Source organism: Lepisma saccharinum, chromosome 23 (genome assembly GCF_977018435.1).
Source record: "Lepisma saccharinum chromosome 23, izLepSacc3.1, whole genome shotgun sequence".
Classification (NCBI taxonomy): domain Eukaryota; kingdom Metazoa; phylum Arthropoda; class Insecta; order Zygentoma; family Lepismatidae; genus Lepisma; species Lepisma saccharinum.
This window is the reverse complement of record NC_139251.1, coordinates 60201153-60228353: the sequence shown is the minus strand read 5'-3', so window position 1 is coordinate 60228353 and position 27201 is coordinate 60201153. Positions and strand designations below refer to the sequence as shown.

At 40.9% G+C, this 27201-nt stretch overlaps 1 protein-coding gene across 1 annotated transcript in view; it reads left to right on the top strand.

Moving 5' to 3' along the window:
* LOC145977782 (atrial natriuretic peptide-converting enzyme-like) overlaps positions 1-27201 on the top strand; it is a 202600-nt gene that overhangs the window by 114995 nt on the left and 60404 nt on the right. The window contains exon 9 of the mRNA XM_083110058.1: positions 24281-24400. Coding sequence (XP_082966184.1) covers positions 24281-24400 — 120 coding nt within the window. The remainder of the gene's footprint in view (positions 1-24280; positions 24401-27201) is intronic.

Sequence of the window (27201 nt, the reverse complement as noted above, 5' to 3'; positions counted from 1 at the left end):
TTTTGAGCCATTCCACTCTCTGGTAATGTGATCATGAATGACACATCCCAATCAGGGCTAATTTTCCCACCCATTGGGTATGAGGACTGTATTGTGTAATTAACATATCACACTAGCACCTACATTGAATTAAGGAGATATGTTTTATGATTATTTAACAGCATTATTTTACAGACTATCGATAGAACTTTGTTTTATGTATTTTTATTTTGTTCTCTGTAAAAGTTAAAGTGAATGTGCATTTTTATGGTAACCATATGACCCGGACAAGGTTTCATTCATTCATACTTTATTTGTTTTAGCTGTTATACCAGCTCTACACCAAATGTTCTAAAAATAAGTCTTGCATATAACATGATACTGTTAAGTGAAATTACAAATTTTGAATAAATACAGTTTTCTTGTCTTCATCAATATCATGCAAAATGTAAAATTGATAATAAATACAATATTGCTATATCTGGTGACTATATCCAATTAAAATTTTGAATATGTACAAATTTCATTTGTCTATATTAATATCATGGGAAAATCTAAAAATGGTAAGTACAATTGTTACATCTGGTGACGATATTAAAGAGGATAAAAAAAAGTCGGGAGAGGTATTGCTTTTTATTAGATTCTTGTATAAGATCTCCCTTTGATTGGTATAAAGTGGACATTGAAATATAACATGATTAGCATCTTCCTGGTCTAGATTGCACTTGCACATAGGTGAATTAACTAAATTAATTTTATATAAATGGTGATATAAACGTATGCGACCTGATCTCAATCTTAGTATTAAAATTAAAAACTTTCTGGGTATTTAAATGTATAAAACCATGAGTATTGTTGTTAAAATTTAGTATATTCTTGTATGAATGATCCATATATGTAAATTTTTGTTTAACCCATATCTTGTTGAATTATTTACAAGGTTTCAAATAAAATATATCAATGTTATTTCTCTTCATATTCCATTCACATTGAAGTGGATGGATACAACAAAGTCACATTCAAACAATAGCGGCGTCCAGTATTAACATAAATGGAGCTTTTCAACAATGAGTTCCTACCAGTGCGTTTTTCTGAGCATTTAAAAGAGAATCTGTCCAATTTATACACAGAAATGCTAATCGGTACTGGACCTACAGTCTTAAGAGGGATTAGCTGTCATTGAAGAGTTGAATAGAATAGCAGTTTTGGTGGGGAAAATGTACGCACGAATGTCACATGAATGTGTAGCGATCGTGAAGAAGCAATTTAAGTTAGTCGCGTAATCGCTGTATTAAATGATCGATACAGTTCATTAGTGAAATCGCTTCTTTTTTCACTTTGTGGGGCAACATTCAGAAGCTGTGCCACAAATTCGAAATTGAATTTGATATGGCCTTGAACTCATCAAAGGCGGTCAGGGGCGTGATGCTGATCACATCACCCCAATCACGACCGGATCAAGAAAGTGTGGGGCGTTACCCCCACACCCCCTATACGCCTTCATGGCGTGGTGCTATGCACAGGGGAACACTTTACCTTTTTACCTTTTTTACCTTTTTGAACTCATCAAAACGGAAATGGAAGACCCATCCAGATTTCAAGAGTTCCCTGTGTTATTATAAACCCTTCCCTGCGGCGACGTTGAAGAGAAGTGCAACAAAAAATCTATATATATAGATGCAACTGAAAATTCGTGTTATCGTAAATAATGCAAAAAATAATTATAAAAGGTCTTGCCGCAAAATGAAGCTCAGGAAAACAATCTATATATAGACTCTGCCGCAAATAAACATTCCATATTAGGTAAGGTCAAAGGCAAGTTTCCTCCTGCGTACAACACCGTGACTTGTAGGCATATTTAGTGTATGTGGCGATAGGGTCCCACACCCCCACTACATATTCTCGATCTCGGCCATATTGGAGGTGAGGTGATCAGCATCACGCTCCTCCTTTACCCTCCAGGGTTTCCACCAGATACACATTTATTTGAGGCTGGGTGAGTCCCAGATCCGCTTTATTTAGGGACTAGGCCGGTAAAATTTCGAGCTCAGATAGCCAGTAGCCTACATAGACTAATAATAGCACGAAAAATTGGTCTATGAAAATGACTTGCAACAATACAAGAACCGTTAATATTGAAATACTGTTATATATATATATATATATATATATATATATATATATATATATATATATATTCATTCATTCATTGTTTTCTGCCTAATTGGCAGGTTTTTCACTGCAATCTCCAGCTTTCCCTGTTCTCTGCCTTACGCTTCGTAATAGCATACGACCCAGTTAATTTAATATCATCCATAAGCTGATATCTCTTTCTTCCACGGACTTTTCCTCCTTCAACCATTCCCTCCAAGGCATCTCTTAGCAGGCAGTTTCTTCTTAGACAGTGTCCTAACCAGTTTCTTTTCCTCTTCTTGATGGTCTCCAGTATAGATCTTTTTTCACCAACTCTTTTCAGTACGGCTTCGTTTCTTACCTTGTCTGTCCATTTTACACGCTCCATTTTTCGCCATGTCCACATTTCAAAAGCTTCGAGTCGTTTCTCTTCATTTCTTCTCAACGTCCAGGTTTCTGCACCATATAGTGCTACACTCCACACAAAACATTTCACTAATCTCTTCCTTAGAACTATGTCCATGGGTCCACAAAAAACATTTTTTCTTCTATTTAAAGCTTCTTTTGCTATTGCGATTCTCATTTTCACTTCTTGGTTGCAGCTCATGTCACTGCTTATAGTGCATCCGAGGTACTTGAAGCTATCCACTTGCTGGATTCTTACACTGTTTGCTCTCACATTAATATTCCTTGGTTTCCGTCCTATAACCATTGCCTTTGTCTTCTTTACATTAATCTTCATTCCATACTGCTCACAGCTGCTGTTTAACTCTTCTAACATACTATTTATGGTTATTTCATCCTCAGCGAATAATGCCATGTCATCAGCAAATCTTATGCAGTTTATTCTTCTTCCTCCCAATTTGACACCTCCTGTACCCTGGAAACAAGTTTTCACTATATCTTCTAAATAGATATTAAACAAAGTAGGCGATAGGCAGCATCCTTGTCGTACTCCTCTTCCAATTTCACAGCCTTCTGTCATTTCGTCTCCTGTTCTCACTTTAACTCGTTGATTCATGTATAAGTTGCTTAGAAGTCTTCTCTCTTTCCAATCTACACCAATTTTCTTCAGAATTTATATATATATATATATAGACGTTCCGCAAAAAAGGCCCAATTTTAGATAGTCTATATATAGCTCCGCCGCAGTTTATGGGTTAACCGGAGCAACAGATTGTCGAGAGGAAAAGAAGGCAAAACTATCAAAGCCCGGAATCCGATATCTTCAAATTTACAGGAGAAAGTACTTACGGAATTGAGTTTGTGTGTAATTTCGGGAGTTCGTACAAGTGTTTTCTCGCATTTTTCAATGTATTTGACCGCTAATTCATGTATTTTTTCTATAATAATATCCGTCCGATGCACGAAAGCTATTGCTTGCATTTCCATCCATGTGCTTGAACCGGACGAGCATCTGATGACGTAATCCCCGGTAAGAGTTTCCAAACACACAGTTTTTCACTATATTGCCCAACCTAACCTAACCTTACCGTGATGGTGCGTGGGGCTATCGTTAATGATTTTTGGGGCTATGCGTGAATGGATTTTGGGGCTATACGGGAATGGTTTTCGGGGCTATGCGGGAATTTTTCTGTTAAGAAGGTTGAAACACTGCTTTGCCGTTTGAAACACAACGCTAGTCAAGATGTGCCCGCCATTTTGCGTGTTCAGGAAGCGAGGAAGGAACGAGCAATAATTACTCGATATGTCGACAATAGATACTAATTTCGTTAAAAAAAAGAGAAATCTCTTGTTAAACAATCTTTCCCAATGCAGAATAAGTAAGTACGAATGTAAATAATTACAGAATAAACGAGTTACAGAGCATTCCCGGCTTTGATAGTTTTACCGAAAAGAAAACAACAAGGAAGAAATGTTTTCTTTAGAGTAGAGCGACTGCGTACTACAGACTTCCAGATGTCTTCACCAATCACTTTGAGTGAGTTGGCGTTTTGTTTTAAGTCCACTTTTTGCACAGAAAGGTTAATCGGAACTGGACCTACAGTTTAAAGTTGGATCCGAACCACTGGTGCCTCCATCGGGCATCGAGTCCGGGGCCCCTTAATTACAAGGCGAGTACGTTACCACTGCGCCAAACGGGGAAACCCTACCAATCACTTTGAAACGTGATTTCCGGAAGACAGCTTACGTATTGCTCGTGCTGTAGAGACCACTTCGCGAAATTGAATATCGATAGTTCAACAGTTTTCATTGCAAATTGTAGTGAAATCAGAAAAATTCGAAGTTTCGTTGCAGAACAAATTAAAGAAATTTAAATTTTTACTACTTCATTACCTACAACCTTTAAATGCATTTTTTAAGCATTATAATTTGTTGATTACCATGAAGGTAGGACTACCCAATGATATTATAACATGTTAAAATTATGGTTCTTTCTTCTAAAGAAAGACTGTGTTAATTCATAAAACTGCAACCATATAGAATAGTGTATTATTCTTTTTATAAAAGAGTCACTCAATATCAAGACAATTCCAACAGGGATCGCCGTTTCCTAAGGATAATACAAGTGATGATTCTCCTCAAGGATAAAAGAATGTCTAACGTTCGGCCCTCCCCCGCCCACCCCCAAGTAGACTGGCGAAACTCCCCCTATGCCCCGACATCAATTTCATCACTGACCTTCATCGTTGCGATTAGCCAAAAGTGCAGAAAAGCGAGGCAAAATAACAAAAATTAAGTCAAATCCCCGCTAAATCTGGCAATGAATTACTAAAAATCAAGAGAACATATTCCAGGTTTCCTGTGCGATTCCTGTAACAACCTGAAGAATCTCTTACTTAAATATTTCATTCACGCATTTAGTGCCTTAAGGACAGCTCCAACGCGTTCAAGATTGTGGTCCCTTCCTCCCCCCCCCCTCCTCATCCATCCTGCACCAGTCAACGCATCCAGCCAATATTAAAGTCGATGAAAGCAGCTTCACCCCTCCGAAAGCTAGGCGCGAGAACCCAATCACGACGTCAACTAGACGCTGGGTGCTTGAAGATGATTCTCCAAGAGCCCAGATGCAGCATCCCACAGGAGCCCTTCGTCCTGCCCTTTGACAGCCCTTGGGGACGCAATTACAGGTATATTCCTCTGTCTACCCTGCTATTTGGTTCCTGATACGAGCCGCAATGAGAAACCTTGATGGGGTCCAGTTACTTCACGCCAGGCCCTGTTTCGTCGTATCACTGTGGCTACGACTTTAACAGGGTGAGTTAATATCAACAAAAAAGGCTTTGCGTGTTATCGTTTTACAATGAAATAAACCCAGAGTTGTTCACATTTTGTATAATGTCTGGTGCATATTACTTTCATTCTGCTGGAAAGTGCGATTGAGTTTATAGAGTTCTCCTTAGAGATATACAGGGTGATTGTACATTATTCAAACGCAACCGGAAGTTGACCTACAGTTTAGGACCTGCGCTGGCGCACGAGTCGTGTGCAAGTTTGAAACCGCTGGAAAGTTTGATTAAAGGACATGACATGATGAATGTTCATTGCTTATTACTACGTAAGATTAACTTCGACAAAGAGAGATGAGATAACGAAAAATGAAAAGATGGAGGAATGAAATGAGGAGGTATGAACATGTCAAATGGTAGAAAAAATATCAATTTTGTAACCTTTCAATAGCTTTGGTTTCCTCGGGGAAATAAATTTAAATATCTTGCTTCTTCGATGTTTTTTTTTTATTTTTGTTATTTGGCGTGGCTTCCGCCACTTTTGGCTTGTCGCCAACTGATGGACGAATGCTCACAAAGAACACCCTGGCCTAGGCCAGGATTCGAACCCTCTACTCTGGTAAGCGCGTTGTTCTAACCAATCCGCTACTTCCCCGATGTTTGGTTTGAGTTGGTGTTTTAAAAAGGTAAAAAGGTAAAGTGCTCCCCTGTGCATAGCACCACGCCATGAAGGCGTATAGGGGGTGTGGGGGTAACGCCCCACACTTTCTTGATCCCGGTCGTGAATGGGGGTGATGTGATCAGCATCACGCCCCTGACCGCCTTTACCCCCCAGGGTTTCCCCCAGGTACCCATGTTATTCGACGCTGGGTGGGCGCCGGGGCCGCTTCCATCGTTAGAAAAGTTCCCGGATTTGAACCGGCCGAGGATCGAACCCGGGACCTTGAGCATGGTAGTCAGACGCGTTACCGACTGAGCCACCGCGGCCACCTGAGTTGGTGTTTTAAGTCCACTTTATGCACAGTAAGGCTAATCGGGACTGGACCTACAGTTTAAAGTGGGATCCGAACCACTTGTGCCTCCACCGGGTATCGAACCCGGGACCCCTCGATTACAAGGCAATGACGCTACCACTGCGCCATGGGGGAGGCCCTGCTTCCCCGATATAATTATCACCCTATCGGGAAGAAGATAAATTAGTTCAGGTCGTACTCTCTGCTCAGTGAACTATGCCAGAACTTACTGTTATCGACGATGGAGTTATTTTAAAAGAGGAAACAGGCTGTTGGGCAGAAAATTTCGAAAATTAATGTACGATGAATGAATAATGAAATAATTTTGTATGTATAAAAAAACTGCGGGCCCACGGGTGTAAGCCGATTTCTGGGAGGGTATGGCTCACCCTAGCTCCACTTTAGTGTCGCCATTGTATGGGTCTCTTGAGTCTTAGTTTACAAACCCTGTTTTTTTGTATTCCTTATCAATTTCTGTTTCGTTCGTATCACTCATTGTCGTTATTTACAATTTACGACGTTGATATCATCTACATAGCTTTTTTAATCTTCCAACCATTTCACAACATTCCCCTTATCTTTCTACCATATTTTCAATTTTCAAGGTTGGTTTTAATGAGAAGTAATTCTGGCGCCCGAACAGGGATCTGGATCGGTACAACTTAGTACGTAAACATTGTCAACACTGTTTACAAAGCATTCAAGGCGCAGTTGTGCCTTCATATTTACAACAGGTTCCGCCTTCTCCCACGCCGTACTCACTTTGCAGGACTTAGCGCAATAATGTACTCCTGTTACCTGGGTGCACGTGACAGTTAAACATTGTTGAGATACGTTGAACAATCTGCAGTGAAGAGGGTTTCTCAGAAAGCCTAATCCTCATTTAATGAGTTGCTTACTCCTCTTGTTCTGTCTCAAGTCGAGGAGCTAGCTGCCTCAGCGTTATTAGATCATAAGTGTGTTTCTTATACGAAGCTCATTGTTGACTCTATGTTTCGCTTGTAAATGCTAATAACGATTAAGTCATAAATACTGTATAAAGGTCAAAGACGAGGCTGTTCTTTTTTAGATAGCAAGTTAGAGACGAAGTTCTCCCTATCAATTCGGACACAGAGGTAAACATTTAATACGAGGATCGTTTCAAAAAGTGATTACATGTTCATAAATGTCTTCTTATACAGGGTAATTCAAAATGAATAATGTTACACAGTTATTATGATGTTACTATTTATGATAGAAAATCAGACAAGGCATCAATATAAAGAAGAACACTCTAAGTTTTACTCGCATGACTCACATTATAAAGATCCAACATGGGAACCACACACCCCCTATACGCCTTCATGGCGTGGTGCTAAGCACAGGGGAACACTTTACCTTTTTTACATGGGAACCACGTGTAACGCGGAAAGATCCAAACGATAATCAAGTACTTGCTATGCACGAGACAGCAAGTTGTTGTCAACGGTTTCGAAGGCACTAACAATTCATAGTTGCAACTTTGGAAAATCTCTCGGAATGGTGAAACATATGTATTACTACGAATATCGAAAAGCATGCGAAAATGTCTTTGCACCATTGTGATTGAATGAGTTCTCGATAGCTCCAACACACAATACGCCTTCTACTGGTCATTATCCATTTTGCGATCCTGGCGATCCTGGTGGAGCATCGTCTAAGCAGAATAAGCCTGCTAAGTGGGAATAAAACTTCCAGTGTTATTCTTTATATTGATGCCTTGTCTGATGTTCTATCATAAACAGTAACGTCATAATAACTGTGTAATGTTGTACCATTCATTTTGAATTACCCTGTATAATTGTGGAGGACGAGGTCATTGCTATCCTTCGTAACAGTCTCCAATTCCTATGTTGCCACATTTCTCACAACTTTCTCACTCCCATCAGCGGAATCGTTTTTCCGTATATCACTGAGGAACCGCAGTATGTCATCTAAAGACTTGTAGCGACGTCCTCGTAGAGGATCTTGAAGCTTTCGAAACAAGTCATAGTCGCACGAATTCATGTCCAGACTATAGGAGGGTTGCTTTTGCATTTCCCAATCCAACTCCTCAAGCAGTTGACCCACTAAAATTGCAACATGGCACCTTGAGTTGTGGTGCAGCACAACCAGATGTCTCGCCAGAAGTGGTAGTCATTTCCAACGAATAGTTGGACGAAGGAAGGTGAATGTCTAGAAAGTTCTGTAATACTCAATGTTCACAATACTGCGTGACAAAGGAGAACGCCTTATAGTCGTAGGTACTAAGAAGAATCATCACTATAAATGTTGATGGGTGCTTCTTGGAACTTTCACGGTTATGGCGAACTGACGCGCTAGCGTCGTTAACGACCGGCTGGCTTTGGAGTCTACGGAGCGCGCCCACCAGCTGCAACAATCACATTCAACGCACAGTGTTGTCACACATCTACTCTATGCCACCTTGTGCCTCCGCGCACTAGCACCTTCCCACGGTCTCCACATTGAAGTTGCAAAGTACGACAACAGCGTATCCGCAGTCATGTGACTGAGACACCACGTAGAGTAGACGAGCAGAATGACAGCTGCGCCCATTGGCTGAAGGTTGAGTGTGATTGGACGAAAACAACTCGCCCACTGTTTAACCCACGTTCGTAGCGGCGGCTTTCTTCAGTTCTTGGACGTTAACGAAATAAACGCATGGACTATAACCACATTTGGATATTGAGGGTGTCGTGATTAATACAATTTGTTGTGTTGTGAGAATATTGCTTTAGAGCGCACCACTCAATACCGCTACATCCTGCACAGCGCTGCCGCCTCACGTCAATCTGTAGAACTATGACATGTAACCGTGTAGAGGTGGGAATAAAGCCATGATCTGATTCCATGATTAATTGTTGCTACCAGTGACAAACAATAGACATATTGTTGAGTAATCACTTCTTTTAGATGCTGCTAGTGCATAAAGGGTTTGGTAAACATTGGCTCTCACATTTTAGTCCAGCTTGTAGACGTCAATAATTAATGTTATACTGGAATTATTTGTGCAAGTATGTGTTTCCATAGAGATCAGATACTTTATGAACATTTTCTGGTACAGTTCAGGACAAACGTACAGAAACTCCGAGCTTATCATCCTCACAATCTTGACGAGTGGTGTGGCGTGGCCACTTCTTATCGCTTCGATGTTGCCGATTCTTATAAGGACACCCTCCTTGAGAGGGTGGTAGGTAGAGAATTCACTTTCGTACGTAGAGTTCAGGAGATGGCCCAAGGTGGGACGGGAGGGGCGGTTGGAACATAAAATTAGCAACGCCTTTGTCTTGGACCCGAGCTATGCTCCCCTGTCTTTCTGTTGGGAGGTATAGAGAATATATTGGTGACAGTTTCAGATATTTTCCAGGTAAAATCTTTAATGGTAACATCATCAAGCCATCTTTTCATGATAGAGAAAAAACTACATAACCTGACCAAGACAGTCTATATTTCACTAAAGTAGAATTTTTAGTTTGTTTTCAAGTCTGAGGAAGACCATGATAGAGGGTTGAAACGTTACGTTTTTAAGGGTTTTTCTTACTGAAGTATAGACTGCCTTGGTCGAAATCTTTAACTGCGTATTACCCATGCCCACCTCCGTGGAGGAGTAGTTAGCACAGCTCGCTAGGACGCCAGGAGTCCCGGGTTCGAATCCCGCCTTCAGCATGGCTGTTCTTTGCTAGTGTCCCTTCAATTTCATCATATCATCACTCATCCTCATCTACGCGATTAGCCAAAAGTGGCAGAAACTCGAATTAAAATGAACCACATCAACCAATTTGAGCATTACCGAGACTTTACAGTATTTCGAATTACCACAGTACACACAGAGGAATATGATTTGATTTGATTCTCGTAATTTAGTATCTCCTTTCTGTCACTTTTGACTAATCGCGACGATGAGAATGAGTGATGATTTGATGAAATTTATGAAGGGACACTCACAAAAAAACACCCCTGCCCAGACTGGGATTCTAACACCTTTTAAGCCATTGTGCAGTTTCTCGTTCCCTTATTTCGTTTCGCATTTATACCCTTCTTCGGTATAGTTACAAGTAATCACATATTGAATACTTCCGCGCTCAGTGGCGGCGATTAGGTGGGGACGAGGGGGCAGTTACTCCCACCTTTTGCCAATTTTGCCCCAGCACTATGCTAAACCTTGGCACTTTGTCCCCCTCCCCCCAGTTTTGGAACCCAACCGCCGCCACTGTCTGCGCTTATACCTTCGCGGTTACTAAATTCATGAATAATCCGTGTCGAAGATGTCACGTTCGCATGTAATCCATTTTGTAGCTTTTACAACCGCATTTATCAGTTTCGTAGTTACTACATTCCAGTGGCGGCGATTGGGTTCCAAAAGTAGGGGGGCAAGGACAGTTTACTTTCTCTTGGTAGATAAGGTTTAGTATAGCGCGAGAGCAAAACTGGCAAAAAGTGGGGGCCAGCTGCCCCCTGTGACCCCCTTCAATAACCGCCACTGCTATATTCGCAAATAATCCCTTTCGTATTGTTACTTTCGCATTTAATTAGTTTTATACTTATTATGTTCACGTCTAATTTCGTAGCCATTACGATGATCCGTTTCGCAGATATTCCGTTCACTCTGTATTTTGTATTTTTCTCATTTGGCGTCGCTTTCTGCCAGTTATTGCTAATCACGACTAATTAAGAGACATTCATTAATAAACAGCCATGGCAAAGCAGGATTCTAACCTTGGACCCACGATGTGACATTTATTCCGTTCACTCTGCATGCATTCGTAGTTATTTTGTTCGTGCTTAATCCTGATGTAAATGTTTCTGTTATTCCCTTTCATGCTTGTTCCAATCCACCATAAAATAGAGCCAGGGTGCGTCGAAGCGCAATCTTTGGTCGCCAGCAACCCCGTTCCCAAAAGGCAATTAACGCAGCCCTGTCGAGCGAACTCAAAGCCCGAAGCGTGCAGTCTCGGCTCATTACTAATTGATTAATCGATCAAGATACCTTGCCTTTGGGATGCTTCACAAGATGCCGAAAATAGATCCTTTACTTTCTCAAGATTCCAATATTGCGTTGCTCTGCCTAAAGCCTCATGCTCCTCTAGGTGATGATGGCATCCCAGTTGTATGTAGGTAAGCTTCCAGAATTAAAGCCACGTTATATTATGTCTGCAATACATAAGCCGTGGAAAGTACACCAATATGTGTAGGGCAGAGCTGAGCATGTTGTCTAACTGCCGTTATTTTGCATTAATTACTTGAGCGATTCTTCCCTTTCGCATTCATTTTGAACGCAGTCTTTTTATTTCGTATTCATTCGTGGCCTTACGTTTGACACTCACTTCTTTCGCAATTCTTCCATTTGGATGTGGTTTCTCTTGCGGCTCTTCAATTTCTAACAAGGGAGCTTATCTAAGTGTCCTCCTCCGATTTCCATGAAACTTGGCAGGTGTATACAGGGGCCCCAAAAAAGAAATACGTGTTTTTGAGTTTCAGCTAAAAAGAAAACGGTTTAGGGGGCAACCCCCCTCACATTTCAAAATGAGGGGAAATTGTAGTGAGGGTCTGACCCCTGTGTCCCACTCCGATTTCCATGAAGCTTGGCAGGAGTATAGAGGACCCAAAGGAAGTAGTACGTGTTTTTGTGTTTCAGCTAAAAAAACTGTTTTAGGGGGCAACTCCCCCCCTCAAATGTCAAGATGAGGGGAATTTGAAGTGGGGATCTGACCCCGAAACCACGTAAATATGGCATAGGTAGAATCAGGGGGCATACGGCCCCTCTATACACCTGCCAAATTTCATGGAAATCGGAGGGGGACACAGGGGTCAGATCCCCACTTCAATTTTTCCTAATTTTGACATTTGAAAGGGGGTTTGCCTCCTAAAACCGTTTTTTAGCCGAAACAAAAAACAAACACGTATTTCTTCCATTCGGCCCCTTTATACACCTGCCAACTTTCATGGAAATCGTAGGAGGGACGCAGGGGTCAGATCCTCACTTCAATTTGTCCTCATCCTGACATTTGAGGGGGGTTTCGCCCCCTAAAACAGTTTTTTAGCTGAAACAAAAAAACACGTATTTCTTCTTTTAGGCCCCTCTATACACCTGCCAAGTTTCATGGAAATCGGAGGGGGATACAGGGGTAAGATCCCCACTTCAACTTGTCCTCATCTTGACATTTAAAGGAGGTTTGCCCCCTAGAACAGTTTTTTAGCCGAAACAAAAAGCACGTATTTCTTCCTTTGGGCCCCTCTATACACCTGCCAAGTTTCATGAAAATCGAAGGGGGACACTTAGATAACCTCCCTTGTGAGTGTCTTTTTTCGCAGCTTTTCCAGTTCGAAGTGGTTTCTATCGCGGCTCTTCCATTTCTAAGTGTCTTTTTTCTCGGCTCTTGTGTTACCTTTAGGTCGTTCGCCGGCTTAAACTGCTTGGCTGCAAGAGGATGTGTGTATGAAGAATGGAATAAATTAACGCTCATTTCTCTTTACCAATGTATAATAGTATCGCACAAGTGAGGGGGGGGGGAGATCACGCACGAGCCAGCAAGATATCTAAACACTGACAATGATAAAACCCAAAGTGTCACCACTGTACCCGATTTCCTTGGCGGTTCCTCGGCTGGGTCACGACGTGGCGCTGTATCGGTCCATCGAAGGTGTCCTCAGTGGGTTCGCCCAAACCTTTTAAATGGACCGACTTTGCACTGTCACTCGCATCACGCTTCGCTCCCTCGATCAAGATTCCCCTTGGCTACCTCTTGTCACCCGGAAACTATTGGCGTTTCTGATTACACAGCATTTTATTTCCGGCTCCTGACACTTCCATTTCAGTGTGTCTCTTTTCGCCGCTTTTCTAGTTCGAAGTGGTTTCTTTTGCGGCTCTTTCATTTCTAAGTGTCTTTTTCGCGGTTCTTCCAGTTTCAAGTGGTTTCTATCGCGGCTCTTCCGTTTCTAAGTGTCTATTTTCTCGGCTCTTCTAATTCAAAGTGGTTTCTTTTGCGGCTCTTCCATTTCTAAGTGTCTTTTTCTCGCAGCTCTTCCATTTCGAATTGGTTTCTTTCGCGGTTCTTGCATTTCTAAGTGTCTTTTTCTCTGCTCTTCCATTTCTAAGTGTCTTTTTTCGCGGCTCTTCCAGTTTCAACTGGTTTCTTTCGCGGTTCTTTCATTTCTAAGTGTCTTTTTTCTCGGCTCTTACATTCCTAAGTGTCTTTTTTCGCGGCTCTTCTAGTTCGAAGTGTCTTTTTCGAGGCTCTTCTAGTTCGAAGTGTCTTTTTTCGCGGCTCTTCTAGTTCAAAGTGGTTTCTATCGTGGCTCTTCCATTTCTCAGTGTCTTTTTTCACGGCTCGTCCAGTTCGAAGTGGTTTGTATGGCGGCTCTTCCATTTCGAAGTAGCCGGCCCTATGGCGCTACAACGCCAGAGCTCCCGGGTTCGAATCCTGGCCTGGGCATGGATGTTTGTGAATGTCTATTCATCAATTTCATCATATCATCACTCATACCCATCTTCGCAAATTAGCCAAAAGTGGCACAAACAAGCGAAGTAAAATAAAACAAATCAAACCAAACCAAACCAAACGATTTCTAAGTGTCTTTTTTCTCTTTTCGAGTTCGAAGTGGTTTCTTTCGCGGCTCTTTCATTTCTAAGTGTCTATTTTCACCGTTTTTTCAGTTTGAAGTGGTTTCTTTTGCAACTATTCATTTTCGAAGGGGTTTTCTTTCACAGTCCTATCCTTTTGAAGTGGTATCTTTCGTGGCAATTCCATTGCGAAGTTGAGTCTCTCGCGGCTCTTTGATTTCGAAGAGATAATTAGTGTGTTAATACATCTAGGTACAATTTTTTTTTTGTAGCATCTGGAATCTCAACTGGTATACAGACTGACGCGTCACGACGTACAGATCGAGATTATTTTTGATGCACTATCGCTGTATTTGTCGCTATAACACCATTACTTTTACAGTGTAGCAACCTATTCGCTACTTGTGAAAATGGATGAGTGATTGATTGATTAATTTGGGTTCTTTTACTTCGCTTTTCTACCACTTTTGATTAATCGTGAAGATGCAGATGAGTGATGATGTGTTGAAATTGATGAAGGGACACACACAAAAACACCCAGGTTCATATCGGGATTCGAACCCGCGACGCCTGGTTATACATTAATAATTATAATAAAATAAATACAAAATTTATTTTCATATAATAACCTTATTAAATAAAAATAAATAGTATTTAAGTCCTTATCAAAATATATCGAATTGCAATTTCAAATTTGATGGTCTGTTAGACCTTTTAGTTCTATAAGTTTAGCAGTGGTTTTGTTAAACTTGTGGGATTGGCATTTTGTGGTCTATCCGTAGCGCGCTCTGCTAGCCACTCCGGATGGTGTAGTGATAACGTCATCGCCCTGTAATCAAGCAGTCGTGGGTTCGATTCCTGATGGAGGCACGCAGTTGTTCCGATCGTGCTTTAAACTGTAGGTCCAGTGTCTTGTAGCCTATTTGTGCATAAAGCAGACTTCAATTGAACACTTATTGAAGGCCGGTAAGACTATTTGAAGTTATATATCGCTGCTCCATTAACAAATATATAAATAAAGCCAAACTAGTACTAACACCAAACATGGGCTAGAGCAGAAATCAAGATTCAAGCAAGATTTGCAGACACAAGCGTTGTTGTATTTGCATTCGACTCTCGTCGCTCTCACAAGAGAAGGAATCTATTTCCAATCGTACCCAATGGGTGTTCGGTCGTTTTCATTACGTCACAGACTTCAATCAACGTCAAATGCTAATCCCCCTAGGGCTGCGTTGATTAAACGAGCTAAATAAACTCGTGTTTTCAGAGGTCAATTGAATTTCGCTGAAAAATGTAGACCGCAAACATAGCAAGTATATATCTCGGTAAAAAAAAAGTTAGTTTAAAAAAATACAATGGCGTGCATGGTGAAAATAAAATTTTGCTTTTAAGGGGTGTCGGGAGATATATTATCCGTTGATGGATTTGTATTTTTCTACACAGGAATACTATTGTACTACTACTAATTAATATTAATAACAGGAACTGGAAGAAATTAGTTTCCTTAAGTCAATTTTATGCACAGATAGATTTGATTTGATTGATTTTACTTTGCTTCTTGTGCCACTTTTGTCTAATTTGTGAAGATGGGGATGAGTGATGATATGATGAAATTGATGAATGGACTCTCACAAACATCAATGCCTAGGTCGGGATTCGAACCCGGAACCCCTGGCGCAGTAGCTCGATGTGCTAACCACTCCGCCACGGGGGCCGGCATCAGGCATTATTACCTTGTAACCAACAAGTTCCGGATTCGATTCCTGGTGTTCACTTATTTAAGAGCCTACTTAATCTAATTCAGATTAGCTAATATATGTTTACTAGACGTTATTTTATTGATTGATTGATTGATTTAGTTTATTTTACTTTGCGTTTTGTGCCTCTTGGCTAATTTGCGAAGATGGGGATGAGTGATGAAATTGATGAATGGACATTCACAAACAACCAAGCCCGAGCGGAATTCGAACCCGGGACCCTTGGAGACTTTGTTTTTTACTTTCACCACCTGGAAAAGGACTGCTCAAACATTTTTCAATCGCTGTAATGTATCGCTATTAATACTTTTTACAATACACAGTCATTCCTATTGGGAGGGGCACGTGCCCCCGAGCCCCTTCCACTAAATCCGCCAACGAACACGACCAAACAGAAGGGTGAACTCAGGACGTGAAATTTAATGTGTGTCTCTTGTAGGAAGGTTGTGCTGGATTGAGGGATGTATATTCGCTCCCGCCTCGTGAAATAAATCTTTCGTAACTAAGGTAGTCCTGCTCTCCATTTCCTAAATTTGAGTCCGACCACGTGACAAGGCGCTTTAAATCATCTTTGGAAGGCCAAGTTGCGAAAGGGGCGGAAGAAAAAAGTTAGAGGCGCTTGATGGAGTTATTCGTCAAGGCGACACCGCACCTCTGGTTGTGACGTCACAAGAAAGGCCTGGTCGGGAGCAGAAGTGAAAGAAGTTTGGAGACTGAAAACTCGAGATCAATTTTTGTAAGATCACAGACTCAGATTTGCTCTCGAATTTATTTCCCACTTCCTTGGAATCTTTTCCCATCTTTTCCATTATTCTCCTATTCTCATTCGTATTTCTTCTAGGATTCTGATAGGTCTATTCAGACTCCTCTACCTTTTGCCTTTTAGTTTCGTCGTCCTCTAAAACTCGTGACCGTTTTCTGTGACAGCACAAACTAAAGGGCGAAACACACGGCACTGGGTTTCCAGTAGGAATGCCTTAAGCCCGCATCACACGGAACTGGATTTCCAGTAGGTATGCCCTAGTTAGCGCTGGACTTGCTATCAATTTGCTAGTTTTCGCCTCACACGATACTTATCAGCGTACTTGTCGATAGACTTTTGTTCCCATACGAGGCAAGTTGTAATGGCGGCCGCGTGAGACGTAAACAATGTATCACTTCACATTTTTAAAAGCCGATAACTATTCAACCGAGAGAAATAACGTTTCGTATAAAATGTTATTAGGTACAAAACAATGTCGCTGCTTAAATACATACTTTACAACGTTTACTGTACACGTATGGAAGAATATTTTAGTTGTTTCAAATGTAAACACCGTGCACTCAGCATAGATGATGGTGTAAGTCAACGCGCCTTTCATGCTGTATACGTTATACATTGCTGGAGTAACACTCGGAAACCACAGACAAAAACTCTCCTTTGCACACTCACAGATTATCTTCACATGGCGAAACTTTGCTCTGATTGGCTGTTCCACAGACTCCAGTCGAGGAAAGCAAGTAGCAATTAGAACATGTCCTATTCCTCCAAACCAGTCAAGCAGTCAGCCAGGCGGCCATGATTGCTACCTAGAAAGTTAGTTCAGCGCCTACTAGGGCATTCCAACTAGAAATACAGTTCCGTGTGATAGGGGCTTAAGTTGGCGCTGGACTGGCTACCTGGCCAGAAATGATGTCTGCTAGACTGGTTCTGACGATCAGACAGTGTTCCAATTACAACTGCCTTTCTCTGCTACATTCAGCAGAACAGCCAATCAGAGCGAAGTTTGGTCATATGAAGATAATCTGTGAGTTTAGAAAGATAAAGTTTGTTGTCTGTGTCTTCCGAGTGGTGTTTGTTTTTGTTCGCTGCTCGATGAAAGAAAAGAACAGAGATAATATGCTGTGCATTCGAGTTTATTAATATTTAGGATTTTTTCAAAAGCGATGAGATTTGTACGCGACAAAAATGTGATAGCCGAAAATCAAAATCCTTATTATTAAGGTAAACCTGCATAATATCCGATACAGAAATGCGTAATTTTTGGTAATATGAACTATTGGTACCTTACCTTTTACCTTGTGATTTGTTTATCTCCCTTATTGTACAATTCTTTGTTGTACGGTACAAAATTAAAAACAATGAAAATTTAAGGAATCGAAAAAAGCAATCCTAATATCTGATAGGTATTTAACATTATATTTGAAATAAAATTACATCTCATGATAGAAGCAACCTATTATTTATTTTGCTGGAGGTTTACAAATGTTAAAAAACAACAAGGATCACAAAAGTATGTTTAGTACAAAACACCCTATCCGATATTAGGCCGAACGCGACCTCGTGGTAAATACTGTATAACCTTAATGTCAAACAAATACATTTACCGGAATAGGACTAGCATATCAACATGTTCTATTGTTCCATCTTTCTATGAAATATAAGTACGCTATAGTTTCTCCTTGCCTTCAATGTGAAAACCTTTGATCATGAAATGCTTCCAAAAACTCAGAAACTGAAAAGTTCTGTTTTCGTCGATCGTGCACGTGCAGTGTGCTCAACAGCGTTCCCGCTCACAATGAAGTATTGGCGGCAATCGACGAACGTAGTTCGGTGAATTGCTGCAGATGGCAGCACCCACGATCAGAGAAACAAGGGTATCCGATATTGGGCGGGTATCCGATATTATGCAGGTTTACCTTACCAGTGTATTAAATATTTGAACAAAATATATATTTTTATGAATCCTGCGAATCTCGTGTATGAATATTCATACACGGGTTAATTAAAAAGCTTATTCAGTAAGCATTGATTATCATATTTTCTTTCGAGCCATTTTCTAGTCCATACAGCAGTAATTGTCCTACAACGTTCTTCAAATCGCTCGTCCATCTTTCAGCTTATCTACTCTGCGCAATGTCTTGTGTGAACAAAAGTATACCGACAAGTACGCTAACACGTATCGTGTGAGGCAAAAACTAGCAGATTGGTCAGTACCACATAACTAGTCCAAACCAAACTGGAAAACCTTCAGGAAATCAAGCCTCGTGTGATCCAGGCTTAACATACATGTTTTGTTCTCATTTCTTTGCAAACCTAAGGGGGAGAGGGACAATTTCCCCTAGGTCTTTCTCGCTGGGGAAGCTGCCGATCACTGTTGCCAACTTTGCTCTTTTGGAGCCAGATCTGGCTCTTTTTTTTTACTCGTTTGGCTGTGAACTGTGGCACCCGCCCTCTGCCCTACTATGATGCCACCACTGGCTGCAGCCCACAAAGACCAACTTTTGCCATGAGTGTGCATTTTGCACGTGACGTGATATTGTTATATTGGCTGCGTCACCCACCCCCTCTTACCTCGCCAGCTACTTTTATATAGCGCCTTGACTGAGGTGAAGATAACAATATTGTTATCCGGGAATTCTTTATTTTCGATTTCATATGAGCATCAGTGGATTATTGAGATGGGTGATGTCGCCAAATCTAGGTGGTGAAAACTAATAATAAATTGCCATCACTTTAAAGCTAACGGTAATAGCAGCGCCCCTCCCCCCACTCATTTGACACCTAATATTACCCTAGGAGGCACTTTATGCAGCCTTCGTTAATTTAGCTCCTTAAAAGTCATCTTTAGCTCTATTAATGGTGAAATGTAGCTCTTTTATGCACATCAGGTTTGGCAGCACTGCCAGAATGGCCGTAGGAGGCAAGGAGAAATGCATTAGGCTTATGGGACCATTATTTCATTCGTTCTCTCGGGAATATCAAACATTCAATGTCGTAGAAAATACATTGACGGAAAAGGACACGTTGAACTATGTCATAGTAGAAGGAAAAGTCGAAACTCCCATTTAATTAGCCGTAATTTGAAGTTGAAGTTGATTTCACGTAAGGAATACATGAGATTCTGTAAGTACTTATTAATCATATTTTTCAAACATCGTGTCTAGCTTACTAATCAACTTGAAAAACAGTTTCCACTTGCAGCATGGAGAGAAATTCATACTCTCTTGCATACTAAACCCTTTTTAAATAGCAGTGCACAACTGGTACGTAATTGTCTCTCCCAGTTAACTGTGGAGCAGGCAAACGAAAACAAGTCTCTGAGCAAGTAGTGACGCGAGACGGCTCCACCAATGAAGACGTGAGAGGAACGGAATTGCGTGGAGTGGGGGAAAGCGACTGCCTTCCCAGCAGCGTCTACTGCTTCGCTCTGGCCAATCTATTCCCCTCGCTTCTCTGATGCTATGCACGGTTGCTCCACAGTTAGCTTGGACAGGGTATAGGTAGGTGGAATAAACTATACAATATTTTGCAATTAGCATTCATAACCGTTGTTTTAAAAGTTGTTCATACAAAATTGGTAATCGGGGGTAATTTTTCAAGTTGAGTTATCCCTGACCACTTTATTTTTTCCGAGTTATCTAATCCTTTCATTTGAAAATTTTGATTTTATCCAAATTTCTGAGGGGTTCCACATCAGCTTCTCCCCCCTGTGTACGGCAGTGTACAGGGCTAGTTTGGAACGCTATAAGTTTACAAACAAATAGTAAATCAGTGCAGGCAATGAATAGAATAAGGGTGAAAAGTGAAGTTGGCTTAGCAGTTGTCACGTGACCTGTTATTATCACAGTAAAGGTAACTCACCAATTTACCTTCCCGGAGAACAAGGAGGTGTCTCAGTGGTTAGCGCAGCGTGCTAGGACGCCAGGAATCCTAGGTTGAAATCCGGGCCTGTTCTTTGCAAGTGTCCCTTCATCAATGTCATCACGCATCCTCATCTTTGTGGTTATCCAAAAGAGACAGAAAAGCGATGTAAAGTCAACCAAATCAATGAACGTGGCGTTTCAAGCCTTCTATGATCAAAGCGTCCCGGGTTCGATACCCGGTGGAGGCACGTAGTGGTTCGTATCCCACTTTAAATTGCAGGCCCAGTTCCGATTAGCCTAACTGTGCATAAAGTGGACTTAAAACACCAAATCAACCAACCAATTTCGACACAACCAACACTCACTGTTACACTGTTGGGAAAACACCGTATTGTTCTCGAAATATTTTCCGCAATTGCGCGAACAAAATCATGGGTCTCGCTCATCGCACATAAACAGGACAGACGCCTTTTTGATCAATTGATTGAGTTTATTTATTTTTCTTCGCTTTTCTTCCACTTTTGCCTTATCGCGAAGATGATGATGAGTGATGATGAGATGAAATGGATGAAAGGACAATCACAAACACATGCGGACGGGACACAAACACACGTCCCATAGAGGATTATACTGCCCTTGGGTCCAGGCGCCAGAGCCTCGCTATCCTGCAAAATACAGCCCATGGTTTTACAACGTGGAACTATCAAAGGGTCACCCCTTACACCCCACCTTTTTGCACAAGCCCTGCCCTTCGTGTTCTGTGCTAAGAGAACTATACAAACCTATCCTAAGAACGAAGGTATTCCACAATTACATCAGAACACGAAAGGTGTCCGGTTCGAGTGCGATGAGTGAGATCCCGGAATCATACATTTTTATCAAATTATCTCAACCTTCTAATCAACAACTCATATCTCCTAGCAACCCCAAGTAATGTTCAGGTTAGTCAATAACCATTCGCATTACAAAATTGCGTGAAAACAATTTATGACATCATAATATTATAAACTAGTTAATTTATATTTAACATTTTAGAAATCGCATTATTGAATGACTTGGGGGGCGTAGCACAGTAAACAATATTTGTGCCTACAATCAATGAACACACTGTATACAGGGTGTACCAGAAGTGATAACCCAAACTGAAACGGTGAAAAGTAAAGAAGCAGCAAAAAAGTCTTAATAAGGATGAGGTCCCAAACGAACCGCTTGCGAGATAATTGCGAATGTATGTTAACGATCCGGTACTGACTTGATTGTTTGTACACATCGTGCGCTTTCACATGTCAGGTGTCATAGTCCTACTTAGTAACAAAAAACATAATTAAAAGATTCACCTCGCTAGACATTACTGTTGCTTTATTACCAAGGACTATGGTACCGTACATTTAGTTACATATTCTACAGTGTTCAGTTTTAAACAACGAAACCTCGGAGTGCGCGAGGAAGCAAGCGTACGATGTGTTCAAACAATGAAGTCAGTGTCTAATCGTAACCATACATCAAGATCTGGACTATCTCATTACGACACCTGGTTCTAGGATATGTAGGAAGAGAGAAGACTAGGTCATATATAAGTGGTTAGACACTCTCCAATTTCGCTCGTTCTCGGCGTTTGTCAACGCCAAACAGGTTGCAATCTCCTAAGTAATGAGGTTGCCAACTCCAGAATCGCGATTATCTTCCTATTGAAATGAGTAATTTTATTCATAATTTCTAATAATTTTTTCTTCTGTATTATACTCTCTAGGCGTCAGGCTTTGCAGATAGCCCTGCTAGCCTAGAATATACGCCCCTGATACATTCGCAATTATCTCACAAATGGTTCGTTTTGGACCCCATGTTCACTGAGATTTTTTTGCTTCTACTATCGTGTACATTTTACACTTTCAGTTTTCGCTATCACTTCTGGTACACCCTATACAGGGTGAGTCACCTAAAATTACCACCGGAAATATTTCGGCAACAACAATAAAGATTGAAAAACTACTTTAGAAGATACAAAGGTATGAGGGGGCTCATGAAATTAGTGGACACAATACGTTCAACTGCGTAAGGAAGTACGATTTTTAACACAAACTTACGTTTTTTTAATGGAAACCCCATTTTTATTTTTAGTGCAATTGAAAGTAGGGGAAAAATAATTAAGAATACGTCGAGTAGTTCTCAAGTAATTGTAACGTGAAGTTGACGCTTGAAACAAACATTTCAGAAGTAGGGCTGTGCGATATATCGATGTAGAGTCGATATTATTAAAATACCGAAGCGTCGATATACTAGAGATATCAACGTCGATATATCGATATTATCCACGTATCGAATATCGACATATCGAATATCGACCTATCGAGTTTAAGTCTGAACCCACTGTTGCTCGTGAATGTACAAGGAGATAACACTGAAGCCTTCGTGGAACCTTGCTCAACTTCTCAAAGGAAACCTCCTGCATTTATTCAATACATATCCTTGTTACGTTCAGTTTGCTGGAAGATATGGGTTGTTTCCCGTTGAATTTTTTTCATGGAGACATCCTGGAAGGAAAATTCCAGGAAGAAATGAAGGTCAAAGTGAAGGACTCGAAGACCAATAAGGATGGAAAGTCAACAAGCAGCCCCTTGAGATGAGTGCCCGCTGGTCATTCCGAGAAGTTGGCCAGCCTGCCCCGAGGAAAAGACAAACAAACGTCTCCTCAACATCTCTCCAGCATCCTTCATCTCGGCGGTTTTTCTCCGCCATATTTGCCCTGCTTCCTGCTTCCACCATTGTTGTTTATGTCTTCCTTTCAAACTCGAAACACATTCCTCTGGATATGTGGTTTTTACTGCCCCTGTACGACATCCAGAAAGCTTGAGGACACAAAGTCGACAATGTAGTTTGTAACTTCAGACTTTCACAATTACTTTCTGAGCTATTTCTTTCTGTTACATTCATTAGTACCGCTACATCTTGTCAGTGACTTGCTTTAATTATACTACATTTAGCATCCAAAGTTTCCGAAATAAAAACCGCTCCCAAAATATTTCGTATTGAATACACGGTCAAAATTTCCCATGCAATAACATACAATCAAAACTTTCAAGGCATTCTCCCCTATAACAGCTTTCATCCAAGACTTCCCATACCATTCGACAACTTGTACATAAAATTTTCCATAATCGTAGGGCGTCTGACTACCACACGGGAGACCCGAGTTCGATTCCCGGTGTAGGTGATCTAAGGCCGGAATTTTTTCGACCTTGGCCCAGCATAAAGCGGCTCCGGGGCTCACCCAGTCTCAAATCAATGTGTACCTGGTGACAACCCTAAGGCGTAAATGCGGCCGGAGCGTGGTGCTGATCACATAACTTCCAAAATGACTTAGATCGCGAACCCAACCCCCACATTCCCTAAATATTCTATCATGACACGGTGCACGGGTAACTTTTATAACTTATTCACTAAATTTTTCATTCCATAACTTCCATAACTTGTATCCAAACATGTTCCATATCATAACTTGCACCAGAATTTTCCCTATAAAAATTTGAACCCAAAATTTTTCGTATAATATATTGCATCAAATAGTTTCCGTAACATTCGTTGGATTCATAATTTTCCATATAATAACTCACAGCCAAAATTTTCCACTCAATAACTTGTACTCAAAATTTTCCGTATAATAATTCGCGCCAATTTTTTTTCGAATAAAGCATACCTATATAACTTCGTATAACAATTCGGGCAAAAAAACATTCCAGAAAAAAAATTGCGTGCAAAATTATCCAAAACATTTAGAATAGGCTTTATTATCGATAAGTATGTATGTATATATATATATATATATATATATATACATTCTGTGGAAGGGTCTTGCAGCGAAATATTCAAAAAGATTTTTACGTACATACCAAATTTTTCCGGGAATTTTGACACCTTATGTTTTAATATAAGAAGCTAATTTTAACGAATTTATTATTTTATGTGAGAACACTTTTTCTAAATGCTCTCTCCATTTTCTTCCAGAGTGCCCAGATGGATTTAGTTGCGACTTCAACCGCTGCATTCCAAACGACTGGAGATGCGATGGTCACCTGGACTGTGAGGACCAGTCGGATGAGTCAAATTGTCACGAGTGCCCCAAAGGTAATCGTCTATTTTTTTAAGGCCGGAATAAGGTAAATCCCAATGCACATTTCATTTCTTGATCTTTGAAAATGAAAATCATGAAACTGTTATGGTATCGCGGCCGTTACGATTTCGAAACAAAAACATTTGAAATGAAGTGTGGGTTAAGAGGTTTTGGTTTTGGGGAGAAAAAGATTGCTAATTTTGTGACGACAATAACCTCTATCGAACGTCTCAACCTTAAAAATCAGTATGAGTTAAATGGAACGCGGCGTTTCCAGATCAACAAACGGAGGCGCATCGAGTCGCTGTTAATCGCTAATGATTCCAACAAATTTACTTCCTTAATATCGTATAGGAAATCTTCAAAATGTATGTATTTGATGTATTTTGGGGAAAACGATAGTTGCCTCAGAATTTGCATGTAAATGTTTATATTTCGACGCTTTTAGAAGGAACATGAGTTCAGCCAATACCCAGCCAGTGCTGTCGCGCTGCTGCCAAACCAACTGCTAGCGGAAAGGAAACGCCGAGATTTCGCCGTGTCCAATATTCAGCTTTTTATATATAATGCATGCAATTGATATTTGAGTACAATGAAATATGCAGTATAGAATTCTACACAGGATTATATCATATCACTGCAGCATATAAGAGAAACTCGTACCTGAAAGAAGTTTGAAGGTATTTATTATAGAGGAACTGCAAGACCATCATCACTCTCGTTTCTGTTTTCTGGCATGTTTCCCAGAAAATTTGAATAGGAGTTTACCGATTTCTGTGGTAGATACGTTACCCTGTTTTATAATACGTAACACAGTATGCACACAGACACCACACGCTTTAGCCGTAAGTTCTCGACTCTGAGAAAACACTGTTTCAGCACGCACTTCTTCCGACGCCAATTCCTTGAAGCAAGAATACAGTTTAAAACTAAGATTTCTGTCTTGTGAACGTAATATTTTACCCTTGGTGCCTGTACTACTTGTAATAGGTTCCGAGAGCGAAATTATTAATTTGATTTGCTTTACTTTATTTTATTTAACTTTTCTGTCACTTTTGGCTAATTGCGAAGATGGGAATGAGTGATGATATGATGGATTTGAACCCGGGATCCCTGGCGTCGTAGCGCGATATGCTAACCACTCCACCATGGGGGCCGGCGCGAAATTATTAAGTAACACTCGCGGAACACACACTATTGCATAACTATCGACCATAAGGGCTGGACTTCACAGCGCGCTACGACGCCGTCCCGGGTTCGAATCCCGGCCTGGGCATAGGTGTTTGTAAGTGTCCCTTCATCAATTTCATCATATCATCATCCATCCTAATCTTTGCGATTAGCCAAAGGTAGCAGAAAAGCGAAGTAAAATAAACCAACATTTATTCAATCAATAAGGGACATATTGAATCACGCTCACAACTGTTCTTCGTGGCTTACGAGTACAATTATCTTACACCGCCCTTGTTACGAAAACGCTGAACTGAAAGTGACTCACACTCGCAATGTTCGTAAACGCCCACGACAATGAAGGGCCATTGTTCATATTCGGCCGAATTTGACACCCATAGTTTTACCAAGACACAACTCAGCGGGGTTAACAAGGTGGCAAATAAAAATAAACAAACGGAACACTGAAGGAAAACGAAGGGTCATTGTGTGTGTGTGTAGAGACGCGCTGTTTCCCTTGTTTCTTCGAGAAACGATATCTCCGGTTGTAGGCGACGGAAATGCATGGGACTTTGACAGTCAGGTTCATAATGTCGTATCCCATGCAATGATGAACCTTAAAGAGACGAGTTTTATAAAGAACTTCTTGCGCGCAAAAAAAGTTACAGAACACGGCGCTTAACTTGCTCGCCGCAGTTTCCTAACTGTACAACGTTACACTCCTGCTATTGGCTGGTCGCCAAGGACACGCTCTCTGTAACTCCGCCCGATATCGCTTCTAAAACCGTGCGTCGTATATATGTGTAATACACGCAACTATTGTTACTTCTTTCGTTGAATGCTATATCCTTTACATAAACAGAATTAAATAAATGCAAAAACAAACATTAAGATATATTTTTTACGGAAAATAAAGTAATAACAAAGTGTGCTCACGTACCTTTAAGCGTAACTACTGTCCTCGTCTGGAAATGACTGTACATCCTCCAAAAAATCTTCTGTTTCTCTTGATGGACCCAGTTCCATAGTATTTTCTCGTTCTGGCATTATTCCCTTTCCCCACTCTTTTCGACTTCTTCTTTGCCGGTGTAACGGGGAATTCGGACTCCGTAGAAAAGTGACTGTACAGTCAATTTTCTACGCAGTCCAAATTCCCCGTTTTCGTGACGGGGAATTTGGACTCCGTAGAAAAATGACTGTACAGTCAATTTTCTACAGAGAAAAATGACTGCCCTTTTCAGTTCCCGTCAATTAAGCAGGGGGTAAAATATCCACGTAGAAAAATGACTGCCTGTCAATTCCCACTTAAAAGAGGGGGTACAAATTCCCCGTAGAAAAGTGACTGCCCAATTAAATCCTGCTTATATTAGGTGGGGGTACAATTTCCCCGTAGAAAAGTGACTGCCCCCTTAAATCCTGCTTATATTAGGAGGGGGTATAATTTCCCCGTAGAAAAGTGACTGCCCAATTAAATCCTGCTTATATTAGGAGGGGGTACAATTTCCCCGTAGAAAAGTGACTGCCCCCTTAAATCCTGCTTATATTAAGAGGGGGTACAATTTCCCCGTAGAAAAGTGACTGCCCGTTAAAATCCTGCTTATATTAGGAGGGGGTATAATTTCCCCGTAGAAAAGTGACTGCCCTA